The following is a 23,807-nucleotide window of genomic DNA, read 5'->3' as shown; positions in this document are numbered from 1 at the left end:
TCACAATGCTTCGATGCATGCTAAAGAAGGACTTGTGTCAGTACAACATGGTGCCGATATCATACAGTTTCAATCATTCTTTAGCATAGAATGATATTTTGGACTTTACCTCTTAGCTTAGGTATATAGCTGACTTTTGTTATTTTTATTCTTCTTTATTTCCTTTCTCCCTTCATCTCTAATTGGACACTAATGCTATGAGTTGGTACTTCTGCACATTAATGAAACCTGTACTTTATGAGTTGAGCATAAATATTGGACCAAAATATTGGAATTAATTTTGTCTATTTAAATGAAAATCATTTTCATGACGCAACATTTAATGGTCGTAGACATATTTTTTTGACTTTGAGGTTTAAATCATCTATTTTGGTTAGTGATCAATACAATTTCATGCTAATCCCAAACTGTATTGGTTTATGGTTTGCTTGACACAAGTCAACCTGCTGCATTGGTGTAAGAGGAAGACCAAGTAGAACAAGAGGAAGCAATAGAAGGAAAAAGTGGAGGAACAAGAGGAAGAATTAAACTTCCTTAGACTCCGTGTGCGCCCCTTGTCCATCAACAATAATGTCAAGTGGATGCCTTTGTTGGACGCCACTATAGTCGGAAGCAAATAAATCAAATTAGCTACTGCTATAGTAGAAAAAAAAATTAACTATTGCTTAATTAGCTACTGCTATAGTAGAAATAAATTAGCTATTTCCTAATTAGTAGAAACAAATAATGACCTAATTAGCTTTTCTATTTTTGATTCCTTGTTTCTTTTATGGGTTGGTCTTTCCTGAATCGTGTCATGTTTGACTCCTTATATAAGGAGTGTTATTATTAATAAAGAGAGGAAGAAAAATTGAGTAATTAGACTCTGTCTAGGACTAGTTTTTCCCTCCTCTTCCCCCTTACGTGTCATATGACTAAGTCCAGATCCGGATCTCAACTTGTTACTCGATCTTGCACTCGGGACCATAATATAATGTTACCCAAGTATATCGAATTGAATTTTTCTCCCTTTGTTTTCAAATCCTAACCTAATTCATTAGTCTAAGATATGGCAACTAATAAACTAAAACATTTACAATAGGATGAAGCAATTTGATCGACTAGATTATAAGTAATCGTTCATTGCTTGTGACCATGGAGTTGAGAATAGGCAAATAACCGAGCATATTCTCTTCGACATGATGGATGAGAAGATAAATATGTAGAGCTTTGTTATGACATATGTCACACGACTTTCTAAACTACTTGGTCACTCACAAAGCAATAAGTTTCATCCATGCTAATAGAATCAGTAGGAAGTGTTGCACTGTGCTTAACTAAAAGAAAAATAAAACATGCTTACATTGCCTAAATTAGCATGCTGTTTTAATGGATTTTAATAATGCATTAAGCTGAAAATCAAACCAAGACTGGGGCATAATGATAGTACTACTCTTATAAAGACTTGTCATCTTATCATCTCTATGTTTCATACTTGCACTTGGGACAATATTCGCATAAACTACTTGAGACTCTAGTTGATGTTTTCTTATGTTCTAATATGTTCAATTTCAATTTATGTTTTGTTTTATGTGGTGTGTCCATGAGGCTTTAAGATGCTTATTTGACAATAAGTATACGATCCAGAATTTGATTCACTCACAGTTCTAATCACATGAAGGGATGTTGTGATTCTCAGAAAATTCACATGAGATTACCATTATCTTCTTATGATATCAACATTCAATATATCATCTTAATAGTGGCAATAAATTTAACTTAAGAAATTTTATCTTCCTTATCTTTGTCGTGTTGGTTTTCTATCCTATTATTACGAGTGGTGCTATAGTAGATTGTAGTTGCATATAATATCCTCTTTTAACCATTCACATGCTTATATGCTTCCTTGATTGCTCACTTTTAGAATTGTCAAGAAATTAGAGTTTTAGTTATGTGTTATGAGTCCCAATTTGTTTGTTGTAGTTATAGGAATTTATATTGAGCAAGGTTCAAAATCTCGAGCCATGTTAGTGTTTTGGTCTTTAATTGAAACGATATTGTTTCGGTATCGTTTATATCATACCTATGTTTTGATGTATGGTACCAATAAATGGGATGAAGAAAAAAGAAGGTAATTGTATCAACATTTATTTACTATGTAGGGTATGATTTTAACATGATCTCATATGGAGATAAGCTATAAAAAAGAAATTCATCTTGATTTGTACTTTAGCATGCGAAAGGGTATCCTACGCAAGAAGTGCCTAACTCACCAATAATCTAGCAATTTCCTTCTTTACACTGACCAACATAAACGCCACTCATCCTCTTTCTAATTAGCTAACTTGCACGAACTTGTATCTATGTCCTCTTCCCTCCTTTTTCGATGTAGAAGGCCTTTGACTCTTCACCGTGTAGATCTTCTTTTCTTAGGTGATTTCCCCACACGATGTTAGCTCCCTATCTCCCATCGTGAGTTCATAGTTGGAGTCAAGTTCATGACTTGATTTCTTTTATTGCATTAGGCCCTTCTCTCCTCTTTGCTTGGTATGTCATGTCTCCCCAATTACACAAAATTAAGATGTGGCAAAGGTATTGAATCAAATGAGTTTATTGGGAGATACAAGGAACTTCATGAATTTCAAGGTGGTGGGGTGGTAGTTGTTACACCTAGGGGTAGGCACTTAGAGCATTTTGTAGGATTATCATGGATGTAAATGCAAGTTCTCTTCTCCTTCCTCTTTTGCGTCTCTCCCTATTTGCTTCACTTTCTTCAATCAACTCCATTGATATATTAATCTTTTCCTCTTCTTTAATAATAATAACCCTTTCTTGATTAGATATGCTGCCATAATGGTTTAAAGTCTCATAATCATGCTGGATGAAATGGTTGAAACATATTGTTTCGATAGATTACAGAAATTCCATGCTACTTGGCACCGAGACAATGTTTCCTGTGTTGTTATGTCAATCACGTCGACGAGTATCATTTCATGCCAACACTCAACACACCTTGTTTTGCACATGGTGTAAATACTAATCTTGAATCTTGGTAGGAGTTATTAGAAGTTAAAGGTTTTAGGCTTGATAGAGTAAAAATAGAATATATAAAATTTAAGTTTAATAGTAGGCGCAATAAGACAGATTGTTAAGATAGAAGATAATGAGTTATCCAAAATTTTGAGTATCTAGGATTATTTTTGCAAAAGGATAGAGGTGTTGATAGAAATGTTTTATAAAGGATATAAGCAGGATGATTAAAATAGAGGACGTCACATATTCTTTGTGATTGTAAGGTACCTCTAAAACTTAAGGGAAGTTTTACAAAACAGTGATTAGACCTGCTATTCTATATAGAGTTGAATGTTGGTTTATGAAGTGAGCACACGAGCACATGATGAGAGTCGTAGAGATTAAGATGTAAAGGTAGATGTGAACATGTGAGGATAAATAGATAAGAAATGTGAACATTAAAAGGAAAGTCGTATGAACATGTACTTGGGCGATCAATAAATGTCCTAGTTAGGTAATATGAGAGCATGACAAATACGTACATTAATTAAGAAAGAGGAAGATTAAAGAAGACTTAGTTGACAATGATAAAATAGGATAAAATTCATTTAAATATAGATGAGGATAAAATAAAGGATTAAACACAATGACGTAGGACAATCTATATAGCTTAGTGGGATAAAGGTTTGGTTATTGTTGTTGTACTCGACCCCTCTTGACATTCTAAAATTGAGATAGTGTTGTTATTTTTTTATTTTGTAGTTGTCTCCATGTAAGATAATATCAAAATGGTAGAATTCCAGATGGAAAAAAATTAAAGTTAACTATGCACTTATTTATATTTTTATTTATCTCTTTTCTCCTTTCACCGCCAATTTACTACCAACACCATACATCGGAACGTTGATACTATACAATATCATTCTAGTTAAAGACCGAAACATTGGCACAACTTGAGATTTGAACCTTGGTCTCCACTATACTTTTTTCCTTTGAGTCTAGTCACACCTACCACACATGCTGCCTAGAACTTATTGTGGTTGCCCGACCCTTATCTCCTAGTCTCAAAACAACTGAAGTGATTAGTTCATATATCAACAAGATTAGCTTATGGCTTGATCTAGCAAACCCTTTTTCAGAAAAGGAAACTAAGAATGAAAAAAAAATTTGAAAGGAAAGGAGGAAATTTCAAAAACAAAGGATCTAGAAAAAAGGAAATTAGAGTGAAATAAAGAGAGATTACAACAACAACTAAACTTTATCCCACTAGGTGAGGTCAACTATATGGATCCTTCTAGGCTATTGAGCTCTATCCTTACTATATTATCATTTATATTTAAATAAATTTTATCTTATTTTATTATTGCTAATCAATTTTTTTTTTGTCTTCCTCGTTTGATATGCATATTTGTCATAGTTTCACATTACTTAACTGGAGCATTTATTGGTCTTTTAAGTACATGTCCTTACCATTTTAAACGTGTCTGTCGGAGTGTATTCTATTCCACACATCCACATTAACATCCAAATTTCTGCAATTCTCATTCTTTCCTCGTGTGCTTGAGTCATAATTCAATATTTAGCTCCATATAATATAGTAGGTCTAACCGCCATTTTGTAGAACTTTAAGTTTTAGGGGTATTTTACAATCACATAGAACACCCGATGTTCTCCTCTATTTCAACCATTTTTCTTGTATTCTATGTAAGACAATTATCTCAATTCCTCCATCCTTTTGTAAAAATGAACCTAAATACTTAAAGCTCTTAGTTCAGATAACTCGTCATCTCCTATCTTACCAATTGTCTTATTACGTCTTATATTGCTAAACTTAAATTTCATATATTCTTTTTTATTCTACTAAGCATAAAACCTTTCGCTTCTAGTATTTCCCGCATGTTTAATATTTACTCTTTCACGTGTCTCATCTAATAAAATAATATTATCTGCAAACAATATGCACTACGGTATCGTGTATTGGACGTGTCCAAAGAGTTCGTCCATAATAGTGTAAAAAGAAGAGATTTAAAGTTGATCTTTGATATAATCCTATCTTTATGGGAAATGTTTCTGTTAATCCACTCTTATCATTACATATCTTTAATTAGTTCAATATATACTGCGCTAACACTTCGCTTTTCTAGAATTTTCCATATAATTTCTCTTGTGATTTTATCATAAGCTTTTTCTAGGTCAACAAATGAAGGGGAACCTTGGCGCAGCGGTAAAGTTGTTACTTTGTGACCAAAAGGTCACGGGTTCGAATCCTGGAAATAGCCTATTGCAAAAAGCAAGGTAAGGCTGCGTACAATGGATCCTTCCCCGGGATCCCACATGGCGGGAGTTTCGTGCACCGGGCTGCCTTTTTTTTTCTAGGTCAACGAATACCATTTTTAGATCTTGTTTTTGTTCTCGATGTTTTTTAATTAGTTGTCCGAGAAAATGTATAATTTCTATTGTTGACCTTTAACTTAAGATCACTGTGATCTCCTTAATTTTTTATTACTCTTTTTCAAAATTTCATGATATGACTCATTAGTTTAATACCCCTATAGTTTACGCAATTTTGTACGTCTCCTCCCTTCTTATATAAGGGAACTAGAGTACTTACCCTCCATTGATTAAAATTTTTTTCGTTTTGTTAAATAACATTGTAAATCATTCAATACCTTGTTTTACTATACACTTCCATATCTCTATTAGAATATCATTTAGTCCAACTACTTTTTCATTTTACATCTCATCTAATGCTTGTTCTACTTTTGAAATTTGAGTTCTACGATAAAAATTTAAATTTCTGTACTCATTTGACCTACTTAAATTACCCAGGTCACTTAAACCTTTATTAAAAAGTTGATAAAAATACCTCTTCCATCACTCTTTTATTTCCTTATCATTTCTAGTACCTTATTACATTTATCTTTAATACATCTTATTTGGATAAGATGTCTTACTCTTTTCTCGCTTTAGCTATTCTATAAATGTTTATTTCCCCTTTTGTATCTAATTTTTAATATAAGCATTCAAAAGTTTTATTCTTAGCTACATTCATTACTTTTTTAGTCTCTTTCTTAGCTATTGTATATTTTTTTAAGTTTTTCTCATTTTACAAGTATATAATAACTTATAGGTTGTTTATTTTTTCTTCACTTTCTCCTATACTTTCTCATTCCACCACTAATATTCTTTACTCGGTGCCCTGGTGGTGCACATCCCTTTAACTCATAAAGTACACTTTTGGCTATTATTTTCAATTTTGATACCATCATATCCATTCGAGTTGTTGTATATTTCTCCTAATATTTGTACTCCTACTGTCTCCTTAAATATATTTTGCTTCCCATCCAACTTCCACCACTTCATTCTAAGAGCCGTGCATATTTTACTTATACTATGTCTGAGGCATATATCTAACACTACTAACTTACGTTGGGTAGTTAAGTTTTCTCTAAGGATAACCTTGCAATATTTACAAATCTTTCTAGCCTTCTTTACTTTTTCTTAAAAAACGTGTTAGCTAATATAAGGTCATATTCTATAGCAACATTTAATATAGTTTTTCCTTTTTTTATTTCTTGTTCTAAACCAATAACCCTCGTGCATTCTATCATATTCCTCATTTTTCACATGCCCATTTAGATCTCCTATTAAAATCATTTCATTTGGCGGAATATTTTGTAATACCTCATCTAGATTGTCCCAACACTTGATTTGGCTTCTTCATCTAATTCTACTTGAGGTGCATATATGCGAATTACTTTAATAGTTCTTTCGCCACTATTATCTTGAGAGTTATAATCCTACCCCCTTTCTAAACTTCATCCTTTAACGAACTATCTATATAATACCTATTCCATTTCATGTTTTACTCATTCCTGTGTAAAACTCGAGTTCTCTATCATTTTTGCCTTCTCTTTTACCCATTTTATCTCTTGTACACATAAAATACTAACTTCTCCTAATCATTCTATTTACCAACTCCATTGCTTTATTAGTGAGCGGTTCTCTATTTCATGTTTCAAATCTTAGACCACTAGTTTTTCTATAATATTTGTTCTTATGCAACCTATGTATGAGAACTCTTGCATATTTAATACTACTTTCAAGTTCTCATAGAGATATAGCGGTGCTTACTCATACATTATAGTCGGACCTATAACGCGAATGCTTGCATATTTAAACTACATCAGGTCCTTGCTGAGATGCTACAGTTGGACTCTGCAATACATTCCTTTTGGGGAACGACCGAACATTAGCACAATAGTTTGTTGGATCCATTCATTGAATATTTAACTGAATTCAATGCCGGGGACGCTGGCTGGCAATCTCACACAACCCTTACTCTTTCTCATCCAAGCTTGGGATCGACCATGGCGTGCTTGAAAGAAAAGAGAGATTAATTAGCAAAAAAAAAGAAATCAAGAGAAAGGAAAAGGTGATGGATCCTTTTTTTTCTGAATTGCTAAATTGTATACCACCATCTCTTGTGTACCTTGTCCGCAAGATTTGGTGTGCATGATTTAAGATGGGATTGGTTATTATCTATTATTTGTTTCTTATCTCTCGGAGTATCCTCATGACCTTTCTTCCTTTTTAAATAAGAGTTTGAAATCCTAATTCCATTAAAGTATGCAAGACATTCATTAGTCTTCTATTTATTGTAACTTTGAAAAGATAGATTAACTTAAGCTTTTCTTCCAGTATCCTCTTTATCTTGAGTAGTTGTCAGATTTTACATATCCATAATATCTTTGTCTCTCAGATTAATATTAAACTGTCTCTCTGCCAATATTAGCTTGTCCCAAGGATCAATGCTTACTTCCTGATCAATCTGAAACTCTACACAACCTCTCATAAATTGTCATCCTCATGAACTTCTGAATCATTCAGTATCTTCAATTTGTGGGGAATCATGGGATAAGATTATATCAAAAGATTGCCATCAACTTTGTTTTGTTGATGATCTTTCTCTTGAAGATGTTATCCACTACACTCTAGCTGTTGTACTATCGTGTCTTCATTTTTGTCTAGTTTTTTAGTTAGTCTTTTCTTTGAGATCTCTTTTGGTTTATGTAACATGTTGAACATACATAGCACCTATACTCCAACTTGAGCACCCCCATGGGTACCTGCCAGAGGTGTTACCACATAAAGCTTGGGTTGAATCCCGGCGAAGGCGTGCTCCTGGGGCGAAGTACCCTCTCTGCTAGATGGTTGCTCGGTACCATGGTTTACCATCCTGTCACAATGTGAGGTTAGAGTGATGGGGCGCTTGGGCACTTGGGGTGAGCATTATCACTTTTTTACCACATATACTCCAACTTGAGCAGGGAAAGTTAGGATTATCTAAGTAAAGTCATTGATTACGTGTGGGTTTAGTCCTAGGCAAGTGTTTTAGTTATAGGAGTTTATTTTGAGGCCTATAAATATAATGGAATAATTATCTTTCAAAAGAATAGTATTTTATTCCTTTCAACTTTACTATATTTTCTGAGACATTTGATGATCCTTATCTATCACTAGCAAAATCTTTCAAATCCATGTTACTTTTTGTCTTTTATTTATTTTCCAAGGAAACATTTTTGATCTTCACACTTAGATCCCTTCAAGTTGGTGGTTTAAATTACGTTTGAAAGTCCTGATTACTGATTTCTCCATGATTTTGAGTGCATTATGACTGCTATCTACTAAGCTGTTGTATTTTTCTTGTAGCTGAAGACAAGGGTCTGAATTTGGTGGATGCACCAGTATCTGGCGGTGTTAAGAGAGCAGCAGACGGAACACTAACAGTTAAACCCAGCCTTTGTGTTGAATGACTTTCTTAATGTTATGCATATGAAAACAAAATACAAAACATATTTGCTTATTGCCATTATTTCTCTTAAACCTCTAGATAATGACTTCAGGCACTGATGAAGCTCTTTTATGTGCTGGATCTATACTCTCTGGTAATATACTTGAGTTGGTCATTAATGCTGTGAGCATTTTTTTCAATTGCAATATATAAACACAGGATGCAGTAACCTAACATCCATGTCTAACAGTGCTTAGTGAGAAGCTCTATGTCATCAAAGGTGGATGTGGAGCCGCAAGGTAAACATTCTCTCCCGAAATACTTAGAAAGTTATTGTCACAGTGTATATATATATATATATATATATATATATATATGAGTATATTCTTCAATACTATGAGTATTTTATCATTTCACACTAACCTATTTATTGATGCAATTTCATAGATGAAGTTCAGAAATGATAAATTTTGTCCACTACAAGCTATATCGCTGGAGTGTGAAAAGAGCTGACACGTTTTGTTAACAGTATTTTTAAAATATATTTCTTATAATTTTTCTGTTTCCTTTCAGCCTCTCTCCTATTTTAATTTTTCCTTCTCTTTTTCCTCCCTACTTGTCACCGGAGTTATAATATCAATAGTTTCTTTGGTTGGCTGCGCCAAGCAGGCACCTTCTTGAGTATCTCTCATTTTGCCCTTTGGCGATAACCTTATTGTCTTATCTTTGAACTACCGACACATTGACAAGTATAAAGGTGAAGAATATACAAGGGCAAAAATTCTAAGAGTTCCTCTACTTCTTAAATCATCAAAGGACACCTAAAACTTATTTTTTCCCAAATTATCCTTTATAATAGAATTCATTATCTTTATCTTTTCTAATTTTTTAAAATCATTTATAAAATTTATTAAAAATATATAAATATAAATTTAAACTTCTATTTTTGTTGACATGTTTGCTTTTTTTTTTTTGCAAAATTAAAATTTATGGATGAATTTAGTAGATATTATAAAATTATTTCTTGATAAATTTAGGTGCAACTTTTTTTACTTTTATGGTTGCAATTATTTTTCTATCATGTTAGGTATTTTGTAAAAATATAAATAATTTTTTTGAATAAATTTATATTTATATTTATACCGACATGATTTTTTATATATTTTAAATACTTTATAAAATTATTTTATTATATATTTAAAATTAATATACTTTTTTTATTCAATTCTTCTATTTTATGAAATTAAGATTTATTCTACTAATTAGATGAGTTTGTATTTTTTTTTTATGAATCAAATTAGACAAGCAAAGGTAATTTGGGAAAAATTTAGGCTTAGGGTGTCTTTTGATAAAAATAAAGCTCTTTTGCCCTATGAGTTTGCCCATATATAATTCTAAGGCTAATTGAAATGGGGACCTGAGTATTCGTGCCTGCTGCTTATTTTGAGATTTACAGAAAGATATATATTCTATAGATATTATATCATTTATACAGAAGTGGAGAGCTTTCGGGAGACATCAAGGTTTAGTGAAAGGTTCATCAAGTATACATTGGGTGATATCGACGACAAATATGGGGTGTGAGGAACAGCTTGAATTTGTTATTTGATTGTAATAAAACCAACCCTTGATGTGTTAGTCATGGTGTAAAATACTATTGTGCCAATCGACACCTGTGAAATTTACTATTCCGCCCGTTAACTAACACGGAATTGAGAACTCGTGGCGGCCTTATGAGGTCGGCAGCGTTGCTTTTTTTAAGATATATATATATATATATATATATATATATATATATATATATATATATATATATAATTTTCATTTCTATTTTTTTTAGAAAGTTAATTCCAATTCCTTTCCCTCTCTTAATTTTTTCCTCGAGTAAAAAAAGAGAAAACACTTTTTTACCTTAATTTTTCTTTCATTTGTAAGTCCACGAGATAAACAAAAATACACATTTTTAAAGGATGATTATTTTTCTCTCCTTCATTTTCCCATGGCATGAATAGAGAAAAAGGAAATTCTTTAAGATAAAGGAAATAAATTGTTAAGAAAAATTAGATATAATATCTATCTTTATAAAATAGACTATTATGAACTAGATTATTGAATATATCAATTTGCTTTAATTTTAAATTTATCAAAATAAATGCAAATTAAATTAAATTTAAATCTACTTCATCATGTCATGTTTATTTGGTGACTTCAGCTAACCCAACTCAATAAGGATCAACATTTTACTAGTTAATATCAAAACTTGAACTCAACATCTCAAATATAAATCAATAATGAGCATCTATAATAATCAAGTATTACTAAAAATAATTTTAATTAATATATTTATATTTAAAAACTATTAAAATTGTATTGACATGACACAATACAGTAATACGGTAATAAAGAAGGGAGGAGCGAGAGGAAGGGAAGGAAAGCGTTGTGAATTTTATACTGATAAATTGCCCATTTTTAATTATATAATCTTGAATGGGTATCCTAATCTACTTTTCTTTAGGCTATGTTCATTACGTTCTTTTATGTTCATTGCATCCTAAGGTTGTTTAACAGTCAAGAATTGCAGAGTAATTATTATATCAAGACTAAATTTCATAAGATAGGATTGCATATGGTGATATTTATTTTGCATATTTATCCTGTTAATTAAATATTGACTTCTAAGTTTGCCAGATAAAAGTAACCTATCAATGTATTGACAAATCCTTTTAGTAGCAATGTAGCATCACGAGAGATAAGTGATCACCCTATCAACTTTAACATCTCTAATAATAACATTACGACTTATTTTACACTAGGATTGAGGGGACTGCTTACAAAAGTAAGGAGCTTATTTTCCTCTTTTGCTACCTTGTTAATTGAACAATATCTTCTCTATTTTTCCATGTGTGAGTTAAATTACAGTGGAAGAATTGAAAAATTCTTAACTCTAGGCAGCCCCTTCTAGGCCCTTACATGTTTACAATATCTTCTCTATTTTTCTTGGGGTCGAAACTCGGCGTGTCTGAGCATGCCTTGGTCACTGCACTAATGGCTAGTAGTAAAACTGACTTTCGTTGGATTCTATCTCTAAGAGAAAGACTACTCAATGTTGATGGTCTATCAGTTGGAAAACTACTCAATCTACTACCCTATAAATCAACATATCCTTGACTGAAATATAGGAAACCCATTATTTGGGACATTCTTAAGGATTTTAAACAACTGTCAGAGTTCTCTTGAGGATCCAAATATGAAGACTCAAAAAATTAGTTGATCACACAGCAAATATGATGCTATGTAATAGGAAATCTTTTCAATTTATAAAATTAGTGATATTTCCTTGGATTGGATACTGACTTTCGTTATTATTAATATGACATTTGGATATGTTGGAGCGTCAATATGCCTAGCACCTAGGATGGCAACTTCTTTAAGCGTAACATTTTTTTTTTTTATTGTGGGATCTAAATGACTTCTGCTGAATGAGCAATCCATTATGCCTAGAAAGCATTTTATCATCTAAATTCTTCATTTATAAACTATTTGTAAGATGCACTTTGCCTTGCAATTTTGCAATGTCATCACCTATAATGATAATTTCATCTATCTAAACAATCACGAATAATCTCATATTCTCATTCACTGCTGATGACACCAAACAAGGCTGAATTTGCTCATTCATACTGGAGATTACTTCAGTTCAACCCATCCAGAGACGTTTTAAATTGACATGATTTTTAGCTACCCTGTTAACAAAAGAATGCCTTCTGTTATTTTCTGAAAGGTGACTTGTTATCTTGATGCATGCTATAATTACTCTTAATCATCTTCCAAGATTTTAGTATTTAGGAGCTTATTTGCTTTCGTATTTTTGTTCAGTTCAGTAAAAATGGTTAATCAATTGCTTGCTGGGGTTCACATTGCTGCTGCCGCTGAAGCAATGGCCTTTAGTGCACGTCTTGGATTAAAAACCAGAGAACTATTTGAGCTTATTAAACACACAGGAGGATTTTCATGGTCTGTCCTCATTCTATTTTTTTTTTCTTGTACTGAATATTTCATTTATTATGCAGTACATTTTGAGTAAAATAATTATGGATAGAGCTCTTCTTGCTGGCACTATTTTACAATGTGGGCTAGCTAATTGTCGACTTCACTTTTCCTGTACTAAATAGTTCCCAAGTAATTACCCAATTGAAATTATTTTTATTTGCTGGCATTCCTTAAATTCTATATGTAAACTGATTTGGAAAAGGTTCAGAGTTTCTGGAGTTGCCTTTTCTTATTGAAGTTGAATGGAATGATTAGATGTTCAGTCATAGACATGGCTAAAATTCCCATGTAAAATCATGAACTTCATTGATATAGAGCTAATTATACCCATTCCCAATCAATCCACACCTATATCCAATTAGCAGCACAAGTTTTGACCAAAGACAGCGTTATCATGCTGATACAGAGCTAATGATACCCATTGCAAATCAATCCACAACTATATCCATCAACAACACAAGTTTTCACCAAAAGCAAGAAAGTCATGCTAAACTCTAGGTATTAAAAAACTGATCGGAAGCATAATGTGATTGTTGAGAATAGGGGGATTATTTCTCAATAAATCTTAGGTATCCTTCTTTATATTAATACGGATATAAAATAGGGGAAAATCAAAATGATGCCCCTTATTATTGTTTTTGCCAAAAGGGTGTCCCCCCTTTCCCAAAAAACATCAAAACAACAACTCACCATATCTCTCATCCCAAAATACCCAAATTTTAGTGCCATTATAGTCATTCAAGGTTCTAAAATTCACTAAGCCTAGTTGGGCGGCAGACTAGCGCCTAGAGCCTAGGCTGTCGCGGATTCCTCGGTATCCCTTGATTTATGTGGACATATGCAAAATCATATAAAATACTAATTGAAAGATTTACTAATTGAAACGATTTACTAATTGAAAGATACTTCACATTGCCCAAAATCATATAAAATACTAAATGACAGTGAATAAATACTATGAAAGAAGAAGAAGGCGGAGAAAGAGAAACAACGAAAGCATCACTTAACCGGCGGCAACATCTAAACCCTAGCAAAATTTCAAAAAAGAAAAAAAAGGAGAAACAGCAAAATGTACTCACCGACGATCTCTTCAATGAAGGCGGAGAAAGAGAGGCAGAAATGGGAGGAACAATCACTGCCGGAGCTCGATCGCTCTTTCTCTCTGGCTGGCAGCGGAAGTGATGAGAAGGAGACGTTGTGGAGAGAAGTGCTTCCGCCACTGCTGTAGAGAGGTCGAGAGGAGAAGTGCTATCGTTCCTGCGGAGTGGAGAAACAGTGTCGCTGCGGAGAGGAGAAACAACATTTTTTTTGTCCACATTTTTTTTTTCACTGAAGCGGCATCTAAACCCTAGTAGTGTCTGAGCGCCGAACCCCGCCCACGCAGATCAAGCACCTGGGCGTAGCCGCCGAGGCTGGCCGCCTGGGTGGTTTTCAGGACAGCGGGCGACCGCCTAGCGCCTAGGTGGCCACTTAGGCCGAGTTTTCAAACATAGCAGTAACTACAGCATAGTTGCTACAACATAGTACAAAATTACTCAAACTTAGTCAAACTTACTGCACATAAAGCATTGTTGTACCAAAATATTCTTTATCAACTTAGTCAAACTTGCTTTAAAATGGTTGTAGCAACTATGATTGCTACAACAAGTAATTTTGATCAATTTGAAGCGATTTTGATTCATTTCAAGCAATTTTAACAAAGTTGGCCAAGAGTATTTTGATATAGTGGTGCTCTATGTATAGTAATTTTGAATAAGTTGAGTCGGTTTACTTTAATAAGTTATAGCATCTTTAGCTGTAGTTGCTACACGTTGCAACAAATATGCTCTAGCTGCTAAAACAATCCTGGAATAAAGATATTGTCAAGATGAGAAAATATGTTGGAGCTCTATTTTGATGTTTTTTGAAAAGTGGCACCCTTTTGATGAAAATGATAATTAGGGGTGCCTTTTTTATTTTTACCCTATAGAAGATCATAAATGAACCCTTTCTATACACATATTTACAAATGATTCCAATTATATGATAGCCCTATAGACACTTAGCTTGTTACAAATGTATTCAACTCAAGGGTCTCTGACAATTTAGTCAAATAATCAACTCAAACTAATTCCAATATATTGTAGGAACTTAGCTTGTTATAAATGGATTCAACTCTAAGGACTTTAATGATTCATTAAGCAAATTTACTAATTCATCATTAAAATTAACAAAGGAGGTGATGATATCATTATATTGCACTTCTCTTGAATCAAATGGTAATCAATATAGTGATCTTTATATCTTTTGTCCTCTCATGAAAAATTTGATTTTAGGCTATATGTATCACAACTTGATTCTCAGTTTCATCATCTCCATAGGAGTGTATCTAGCACAATCAAATGTTTAATCCTTAGGAGCTCATATATAGCTAAAGACATATCCAGTATTCTGTCTTTGTACTCAACTTTACCACCACTATTTATTTCTTTCTCTTCCAGTAAGAAAATACGGTTATCTTCTAGTATAATACAATAGCATGTTGTAGATCACTTATCTGTCGGAGCACCTATCCAATCTGCATTAGATATTTAGATCACCCTATGATCTAGAGAGGACGCCAATCATGGAATAAGATACCTTTCCCTATAACACCCTTAGGTAACATGCGATCCTTGTAGTTTGTTATTCAATGTTCATGACATGGGTTCTTTAGAAATTGGCTAATCACACTAGCAACACATGAGATGTCTGATAACTATAATAGTCATTTTCCTATTACCTTCTATGTTTATTTGGATCAGCTAATGACTCCCCTTTCCTGGTACTGCTCTGACATTATGATTCTTGGGGGAGTATCCATAGGTTTATTGCCAATCGTGTTAGCCTCCTCAAGCATATACAATACATATTTGCACTGTAATATATACAAATCTTTTTCTGATGAGCAACCTCCATACGAAACAACGCTTAATATTATTAAGCTATTTAGTTTGAACATGTGGACAAATATAACCTTTTAATTTTTAATTCTAATGGTGTCGCCAATCGCGAATAATGTTAATATCGTCCACATCGACAATAAGAATAATAAGTTTCTAAAACTGTGAAGCAAGGTAGAACACTTTGTTAATAGCACACATTCGGTCATGTCATACTAAATAAGAGTTGAGCTAAACTTCTCAAACCAAGTTCTTGAAGATTGTTTCAGTTTGTACAAACACTTCTTCAGCTTACACACCATACGTTTCTCCCTTTGAGTAACAACTCTTGGAGGTTGCTCTAAATAAACCTCCTCTAAAAGATTACCTTGAAAGAAAGACATTTTTGATATCAAGCTAATGGAGCAATGAAAGACAACAACTATGGAGAGACAAAGGTAGATTGAAGTTATTTTAGCATTGGAGAGAACGTATTATGGTGGCGAACACCATAAATCTTGGTAATCCTTGACCACTAGGCTAACTTTAATTTGTTCAACAATACCATTTGGTGAATATTTAATTGAGAAAACTCATTTGCCACCCATGGTAAACTTTATCATAGCCTGCCGCCAACTTAGAGACGAAAGTGTCTATGAGACATTTCTAGGAATTGTGTATAAGAATAAAGAAGACACAAAGACATGTTATCTAAGATGCTTAGAATATAAAATAAAAAAGTGGATGATAAGTGGAACACTTACATACTTAGGTGTACCTTTGCAAAATGTAAATAGGGGGATCTGATGGATGATGCTTGATGACTGTCGATTGGCGAGCAATAGTCTTGGGGAGGTGTGAAGTGTCTCCATGAAATAGTCATTAATAATGCAGAGGTGCCTTGAGGGGCCATAGTAGTAAAGGGTGGTCACCGGTTGGATTAGAAAGGACAATAGAGTAGGAATAGGGAGAACTTCTTGAACAGACTTAGTAGATATAATGAAGAGGGAGAACAAGGATCTCAAAAATGTCACATCAGGAGAGATAAAAGTATGACATGTGTTAGTGGAACAACAACAATAACCTTTTTCGAATCAATAATAATTGAAGAAAATTTATTTGATGGACTATGAAGATAACTTATCATGGTAAGGGACACAAGGGAGCAAAGGAAGTACATCCATAGCCTTGTGTTGGTAGAGAATAATATCATATTGTAGAAAAAGAATAGTGAAAGGAATTTGACCATGAAGAGTGGAGGATAGCATAAGGATAATGAGATAATATGCAGTAAGAATAACATGTAGAAAGAAGAGAGACATATTGGAGTAAAGTCTAAGCAGTCTTCAAACGATGTCGGTTTTTTCATTTTTGTTGCACCATTTTACTGGGGCATGGGCCTATATGAACATGAGGATTGATAATTGAAAAGAGAGACAAAAATAATTGAAAAGAGAGAGATAAGTATTCCCTAATATTGACAATGGTACACACTTAGTGCCAAATTGGTTTTAATTTCATCATAAGAGGAGTAAAAGATAGAACAGCATTCAAAACAAACTTTCATTAGAAAGCATCAGAATATTTGAGAATAATCATCAATAATTGAAAACATCAGTTTAGAAGTGACAAAATATTAGAAACCAAAGGTAGAGATGTCTTGTACTGTGAACATATGAATGAACTAGAGCAGGTGATGCATGATGCAGAAGCAGCTTTATGAGTTTGCTGAGACCTTAAGTGACATGGTTCACATTTAAGGGTTGAAGATTTTGATAGTTGTGAGCCATCTACCTCATGTTTTAGAGCAAGATGGATGAGCAAGACGAATGAATTAGGAGGGGTGAATGAAGGTGTAGCTAAGAGAGCCACATACAATGCCGACTCATCAAATTGTACAACCTGCAAACTTATGCCCAAAACTAATTACCTTTCCTGTACTTAAATCCTAAATGGAAACAGAAATAGCATTAAAGGTGATAGAACAATTTAATGATCTATTGAGTCTAACAATAGACAATAGGTTCAATGGAAACCTAGAAAAATAAAACACAGAAGATTACAACATTAGTGATAAGGAAACATCTCCATTACATTTAACTGATGAGTGAAACATTTTGACTTTATGAGATCCATAGGTCATGCAAATGGTGGGAGAATAGCGAAAGAGGATATGTCACCATAGATATGTTCAACGGCCCTCGAATATTGGATTCAAGGAGATGACCTAGAGGCACATGATAGACAAACAGTAGAAACACCTCCATTAGGCAGATAAGGTGATGAGCTAGGAGAAAACACTGATAATAGCTTAGAGCCTAAAGATCTTTAAGTATTCTTTCACTGGAACAAAAACCATGGAACATGACTGAGCTGTTGAGGGAGTATCTGAATGAGCTACAGCGAGCGATGGATGACCAAAAGGGGCCTTATCATGATGAAATTGTCCTCCAGATTGACTTCCTCCAACCCACTGTTGGCCTCCTTGAAAATCTGACATTTCAAACTGGTGAATTTTCACTCCATTGTTGGTCTCACATGCTTTTGTTGTGACCAGTTCATCAGAAGAGCACTTGATTGGACTTTAAAATTATGCCTACAGGTCCACAAAGAATTGGGTTGGAAATCTTGGCTGGAAATCTGAAATTACTGGATCTGGACTTGCTAGACATTCTTCAAGCTATTTCTGAATCTGAACTTGCTAGACATGCTTCAACCCACTGCTTGGGCTTGGGATGTGTCCGTCCTAAACAGGAAAGAGAACCTTGCTGTTGTGGGTTGGGCTCAAGAGTGGCAGCTGAAATTGTGTTCAACCACCAATATTGTCAATTTGATGAGCTGATAACAATGAAGAAGATCCAGAATCAGAACATGGCTAGCATTTAATGATCAAATGAGCTTGTGATGATTGCAAGATGAGGTGCCTGCTGCAATGGAGAACAAGGTGTTGAATCAGTTGATGGAGAATTGGTTGTGTTGTGGATTGGTACTGGTTGATTGAGAATTTTCTTCTCTTGGCCTGAAGATGGGCCGCAGAAAGATTTCCTGGCCAAGTTATGCTTTAGGACAATAGGAAACGTAAGTCACCAAAGATTGAGATAAGTCTAAGATGAGAAATCAGTAGATAAGTCAGGGATTCGGGTGTGCATAGTGGACCCAGAAAAGGAGATGCAATTGCAAACCTCAAGAGAGAGAGTTGGCTTGTGCACATGACTTGGTTCCAACGTTGATGCACATGGGTGACAAGCTCAAACAGAGAAAGGTCAAGGAAGAGACACTAGTGGGTGGGGCTTCCATGGATACCCAGAGATTGTGATCATACAGATGATCAGCATGATGGTCCTAATCTGCATTGAGAAGTTATGTGGAGGTCGGAGAGAATAGGGGTGACTTTGATACCAAGTTGAGGTCAGGGACAATTCTTCCTCAATTAATCGTGGGTAGTACTCTTCTACCTACATATACATGTTATTACAAATATGAAATATTACAAATAGGTCTAATTAGTCCATGACACTTATTACTGTAACTGATCTGATCCAAAATGTTCATTTGAGAATCATAACTGCCAACTTAATGTGAGAAGTTAAATAAATGATAAAAAAAATAGCAAAAAGTGGAATTTTAATTCACTAATGCATTAGGATCTCAGATCATGTTTGTATATATATATATATATAAACATCAGCTAGTCATTTGAATACGAGTATGATCTAACAAACTCATTGAAACAATTTGCAAAATTGGATAATAATACTTGGATGTATAATTAATCATTTCATTTTTATTATATATTTGATTGTTGTTTCCATCATAATACCTAAAACATCATATTGTTTCTGCTTCAGGATGTTTGGAAACCGTGTACCTCACATGCTCGAAAATGACTATACACCATACTCTGCAATTGACATCTTTGTTAAAGATCTTGTACGAAACCCTTCTATAGTTTTCTCATTTTTATCTTAGTGAACTGTTATATAAAGTCCATTTACAAATATACCTTGCCATTTTCTATTTGATGCTTTTGACTTTTTTTTGTAGGGAATTGTACTGAACGAAAGCTCTGCTCTTAAAATCCCACTTCATTTGTCAAGTGTGGCACACCAGCTTTTTGTATTAGGTCAGTTAAATCATTTCCTCATTTTCCTCGAAAGAAGTGAAGCTACTAAGTCATAGATTGATTTTCATTTCTATTTGATTTTTTGTTAAGATAATTGTCCAAACAATGATTTTCAATTTAGTTGTGGATTGTACTAGCTAGTCATCTTCTCTTCTACCGGCTCCATTTTTTCTTTAGATAAACTATCATTTCATCACTTTAATTAATAGCATTAGTGTAATGTCCCAAACTTCTAATTACTTAAAGTCATTTCTGACTTTATTATATGCATTATTATTATGTTTCTATATAATAAAAATAAACGCATGCTTTATATTTAATAAATAAATGCATAAGTAAAAATATTAATAAAAGAATATTTAAACATACACACCATTATAATGATTTAAACTACTGTTAGAATATCTCGAAATTATAAACATAAAAAAAACAGTAAGACTTCATCCAACCCAGGTCTAACAAACTAAAATAGATTAGCATCAATAATATAATAATGTATTTTTCCTCTCCAAAACCATTCTTAAGCATATATAGTATAAATAATAAAAAGAGAATCATTTGATTCGTCAAATCTGTAGAAGCTTGTAAGGTCCTTGGTATGTATACTGCCTGTCCAGTCCATTCAAGCGTCCGAGCCTCCAATCTCATCAATGTTATTTTCACCTGCACCATTCAAACTAAGTGAGTCTAATGACTCAGCATGTCCTAACCATCATAGCAAATAATGCATATTCATATTACAGTGAATAACAATATTTTTACATAAAATAACATGAGCATAATAATATGAGTAAATCTTCCACAATATCATAATCATAGCATAAACATAATCAAGAATCATTTATCATAGCATTTAGCATTCATTGTAAAGATTCTTAAGATGAAGTTTGATCATTGAAAGTGACTAGCTAATTGGGGGGAAGGGGTCGATTGATCAATCTCAGTTGTAAAACCATGGTACCAGGCGGCGGGGCATTAGTAACTCTCGTCACTGGGCCGTGGCCTAAAATAATGGAAATCCGATATTGGGCTCCCTCTGGGGCCTTCTCCCATAAACGGGCTCCCTCTGGGGCCTTCTCCCGTAAACGGGTTCCCTCGGGGGCCTTCTCCCGTGAACGGGCTCCCTCTGGGGCCTTCTCCCTCACAGAAAATCCACATATCATAATTTATCAAAGTCAACTCACATACTTCAAGATAATTTTTCATCTTATCATCACCTGTATAAATAACATACATTATATCTTTTTTTTCTCTCCCTCTTAAAGTCACGCATAAATTGTATTAACAACATATATCATTAAATTTCCTAAAATATTCATAATCATTTAAATTAAATATTTTTATCCTACCCAACCCTTCCTAGACCAGCAGCTCCTTGCAACATCAAACCATGCATTTACATGCAAGGAATGTCAAGTTTTCATGCAAAATTCAATAAAATGAAAAATAAACGTCATTTTCATGCATTAATCTGTAAAACGAAAATATACATCATGCTATTAACTTTCCCTCATGAAATAAATCAAAGCACACATATATATAGCTTGAATGATGAGAGGGACGAATGATTGAACATGCCTTTATGTGATCCACACACGATTATTCTAATCCAGACACGTAGGAGAGTTGCTGGAAGGATAGGAAAATGGCTTGGCTTCGATTTATCCTTGAAACTTGATCAAAAAATCATTTGATATGAAACAACGACCTTGCGGCTGCCACCAGACTCCTCGCCCTCAATTTTGCCGTGAAGCTTTGTGGGAGATCATATGCTTGGGAGATAAGGTTTTTGGCTTTAAATATTTAGGTCAAGATTAGGCCCACTAATCCTAGGTAACTAGGCCCAATAAAATCAATAAAAACCTATATATGAGCAAAAATCACTACTCATATAATTAATATTCATGTGACTACTATTCACGCAGTAGTATTCATCGAGAATATTTATATATTTGAAACCTGTTTTGGTTTAATATTAATGAAAAAGTAAACTTGCCCAACATCTAATATTAAAAAAAAGAAAAACAAAATCCTAATTATGTAGTCATGCGAAACTACCCAATTAAACCTTTAATCGTGCCTAGCAGATGACATAATGCATTTAAAATCATTAAATTAAATTATTATTTTTCTACATTGCATGCATTTTACGTTTGCAGATTTTGGATCTTACAATTAGAGTGGTTAGTTCTCCTTGCGTCTAGTCTTTTGCCTTGAGTGCAAGCCATGCCAATTATGTAAATATAATATGTCCTTGTTTCCGCATAGTATCCATATGTATGCATGAGCACCATTTGTTTTGGTTGATTCTAATGTATGGATTAAAAGCTGTGTTAGTTCCAATAAAGTACATTATATCTAAGGATTAAAATTTGGAGTCGTACCAAAGCTTTGGTCTTTAATCGGAATGATATAGTTTCAGCATTGTATCATATCATGCTGATAGAGTTTCTCTACTTATTTAATTGAATTCTTAATAATAACAGTTCCACTTAATGATTAACTTTTTTTACAATTAATTAATTAAGATTGGTAATATATATCATATTTGTTAATTAATTTAATCATCTCAATTTTTTGATTAAATATAGTTGCGACTAATTATGTTTTAATTTTAAATTTAGTTATTTGTGAATTGTATAATTCTCTTGTTTCATAATAGTTTACACTTATATTATTTTCAACTTTTCCTTTGATGTATTTTTTGTTTGAATAAACGTATTTTATATGACTTTATGTAATTGTGTTTGAAATTTATTCATTAGCATTTAAAATAAAATCGTGCACTATATATCATTATATATTTTGTTTAGTAAAACCTAAACAAAACTTTCTTAGATGAAGTAAAATAATTTTAAATCCTCTCATTTGGTTTTAATTTGTTTTTTTCATGTAAGGGACCACAATTACTAGAGTGGATGAAAAGCAAAGTATTTATTTTTTAAATTTTGGATGTAAAATATCATGGTTTAGTCTTAAACTAATTTTTTAAATAAAAATATAAATTTGACTCAAATTAGATTTACACAAATTTGAAAATTTTAGATTTAATATTTTTATGATAAAATCAAATTTAAATTATTTTTTTAATCCTCTAACTTTAACTTAAAGTGAATATAGTCTTTTTAAAAATATTGTAATGATATTTGTCATTTTAATTAAATGAAATAAAATAATGAAATAAATAAATTGCTTTTTTACTTCAATAATTTTTATTTAATCATTAATGATTCCCGTCTCACTGAATTCTAATTTTTTGATCATATCTTTTTATCACTTGCTTGCATATTTTTTATTTAAATATAGATGATGATATTATAGGACATCAAGTCTAATGGTGTAGGAGGATTTATGTAGCCAACTTCACTTAGTGGGGTAAAGGATCGATTGTTATTGTTATTGTTGCTGCTTGTATATGTTTCAAATTTAATCATATTTAAAATTTTTTCATTTAATTTTTTATTCTACTAATTAAGTTAAATTAAATTAATATTTATGATTTCCCTTTTTTCAATATGGTGATTAGGATTTAGATGTACTGTGTTAATTTAAAATCAACTAAATTTATATGCATAGTAGTTGGTTTAGGCTTATTTATTACAACAACAATAATAACCAAGCCTTATCCCACTAGGTGGGGTCGGCTATATAAATCATTTTACGCTATTGAGCTATATCTCCTATTATATCATCATCTATACTTAAATTAATTTTATATTATTTTATCGTTTCTAATCAAATCTTTTTTGATTTTCTTCGATTGCGTTGCACAATGCTATGCATTAGCGCTCACTTGATGCCTGCTTCCCATTTGACATTCCTCTTCTCCTTCTCTATCCTATTTTCCTTTGTCTAGCTCAATTTTTCTTCTCACTTTTCTTTTTCTCGCTGTTGCCAGATGCCTTTTCTTCTTCCTATCCTCCTTTCTTTCCTTCCGTCTTTTTTCCTT

The 23,807-nt window shown here is 33.0% G+C and overlaps 1 protein-coding gene across 2 annotated transcripts in view; it reads left to right on the top strand.

Moving 5' to 3' along the window:
* The window catches only part of LOC122006232, a 137,621-nt gene that overhangs the window by 39,892 nt on the left and 73,922 nt on the right, over window positions 1-23,807 (top strand). For both annotated transcript variants that reach the window (XM_042561656.1, XM_042561655.1), the window contains exons 16-21: window positions 8,704-8,780; window positions 8,885-8,939; window positions 9,036-9,084; window positions 12,662-12,799; window positions 19,584-19,665; window positions 19,780-19,858. In XM_042561656.1, coding sequence (XP_042417590.1) covers window positions 8,704-8,780; window positions 8,885-8,939; window positions 9,036-9,084; window positions 12,662-12,799; window positions 19,584-19,665; window positions 19,780-19,858 — 480 coding nt within the window. The remainder of the gene's footprint in view (window positions 1-8,703; window positions 8,781-8,884; window positions 8,940-9,035; window positions 9,085-12,661; window positions 12,800-19,583; window positions 19,666-19,779; window positions 19,859-23,807) is intronic.

The sequence above is a fragment of the Zingiber officinale genome, chromosome 7B (assembly GCF_018446385.1).
Source record: "Zingiber officinale cultivar Zhangliang chromosome 7B, Zo_v1.1, whole genome shotgun sequence".
Taxonomy (NCBI): Eukaryota; Viridiplantae; Streptophyta; class Magnoliopsida; order Zingiberales; family Zingiberaceae; genus Zingiber; species Zingiber officinale.
Note: the sequence above shows the minus strand (reverse complement) of the source record. Positions and strands in the feature narration are given on the sequence as shown.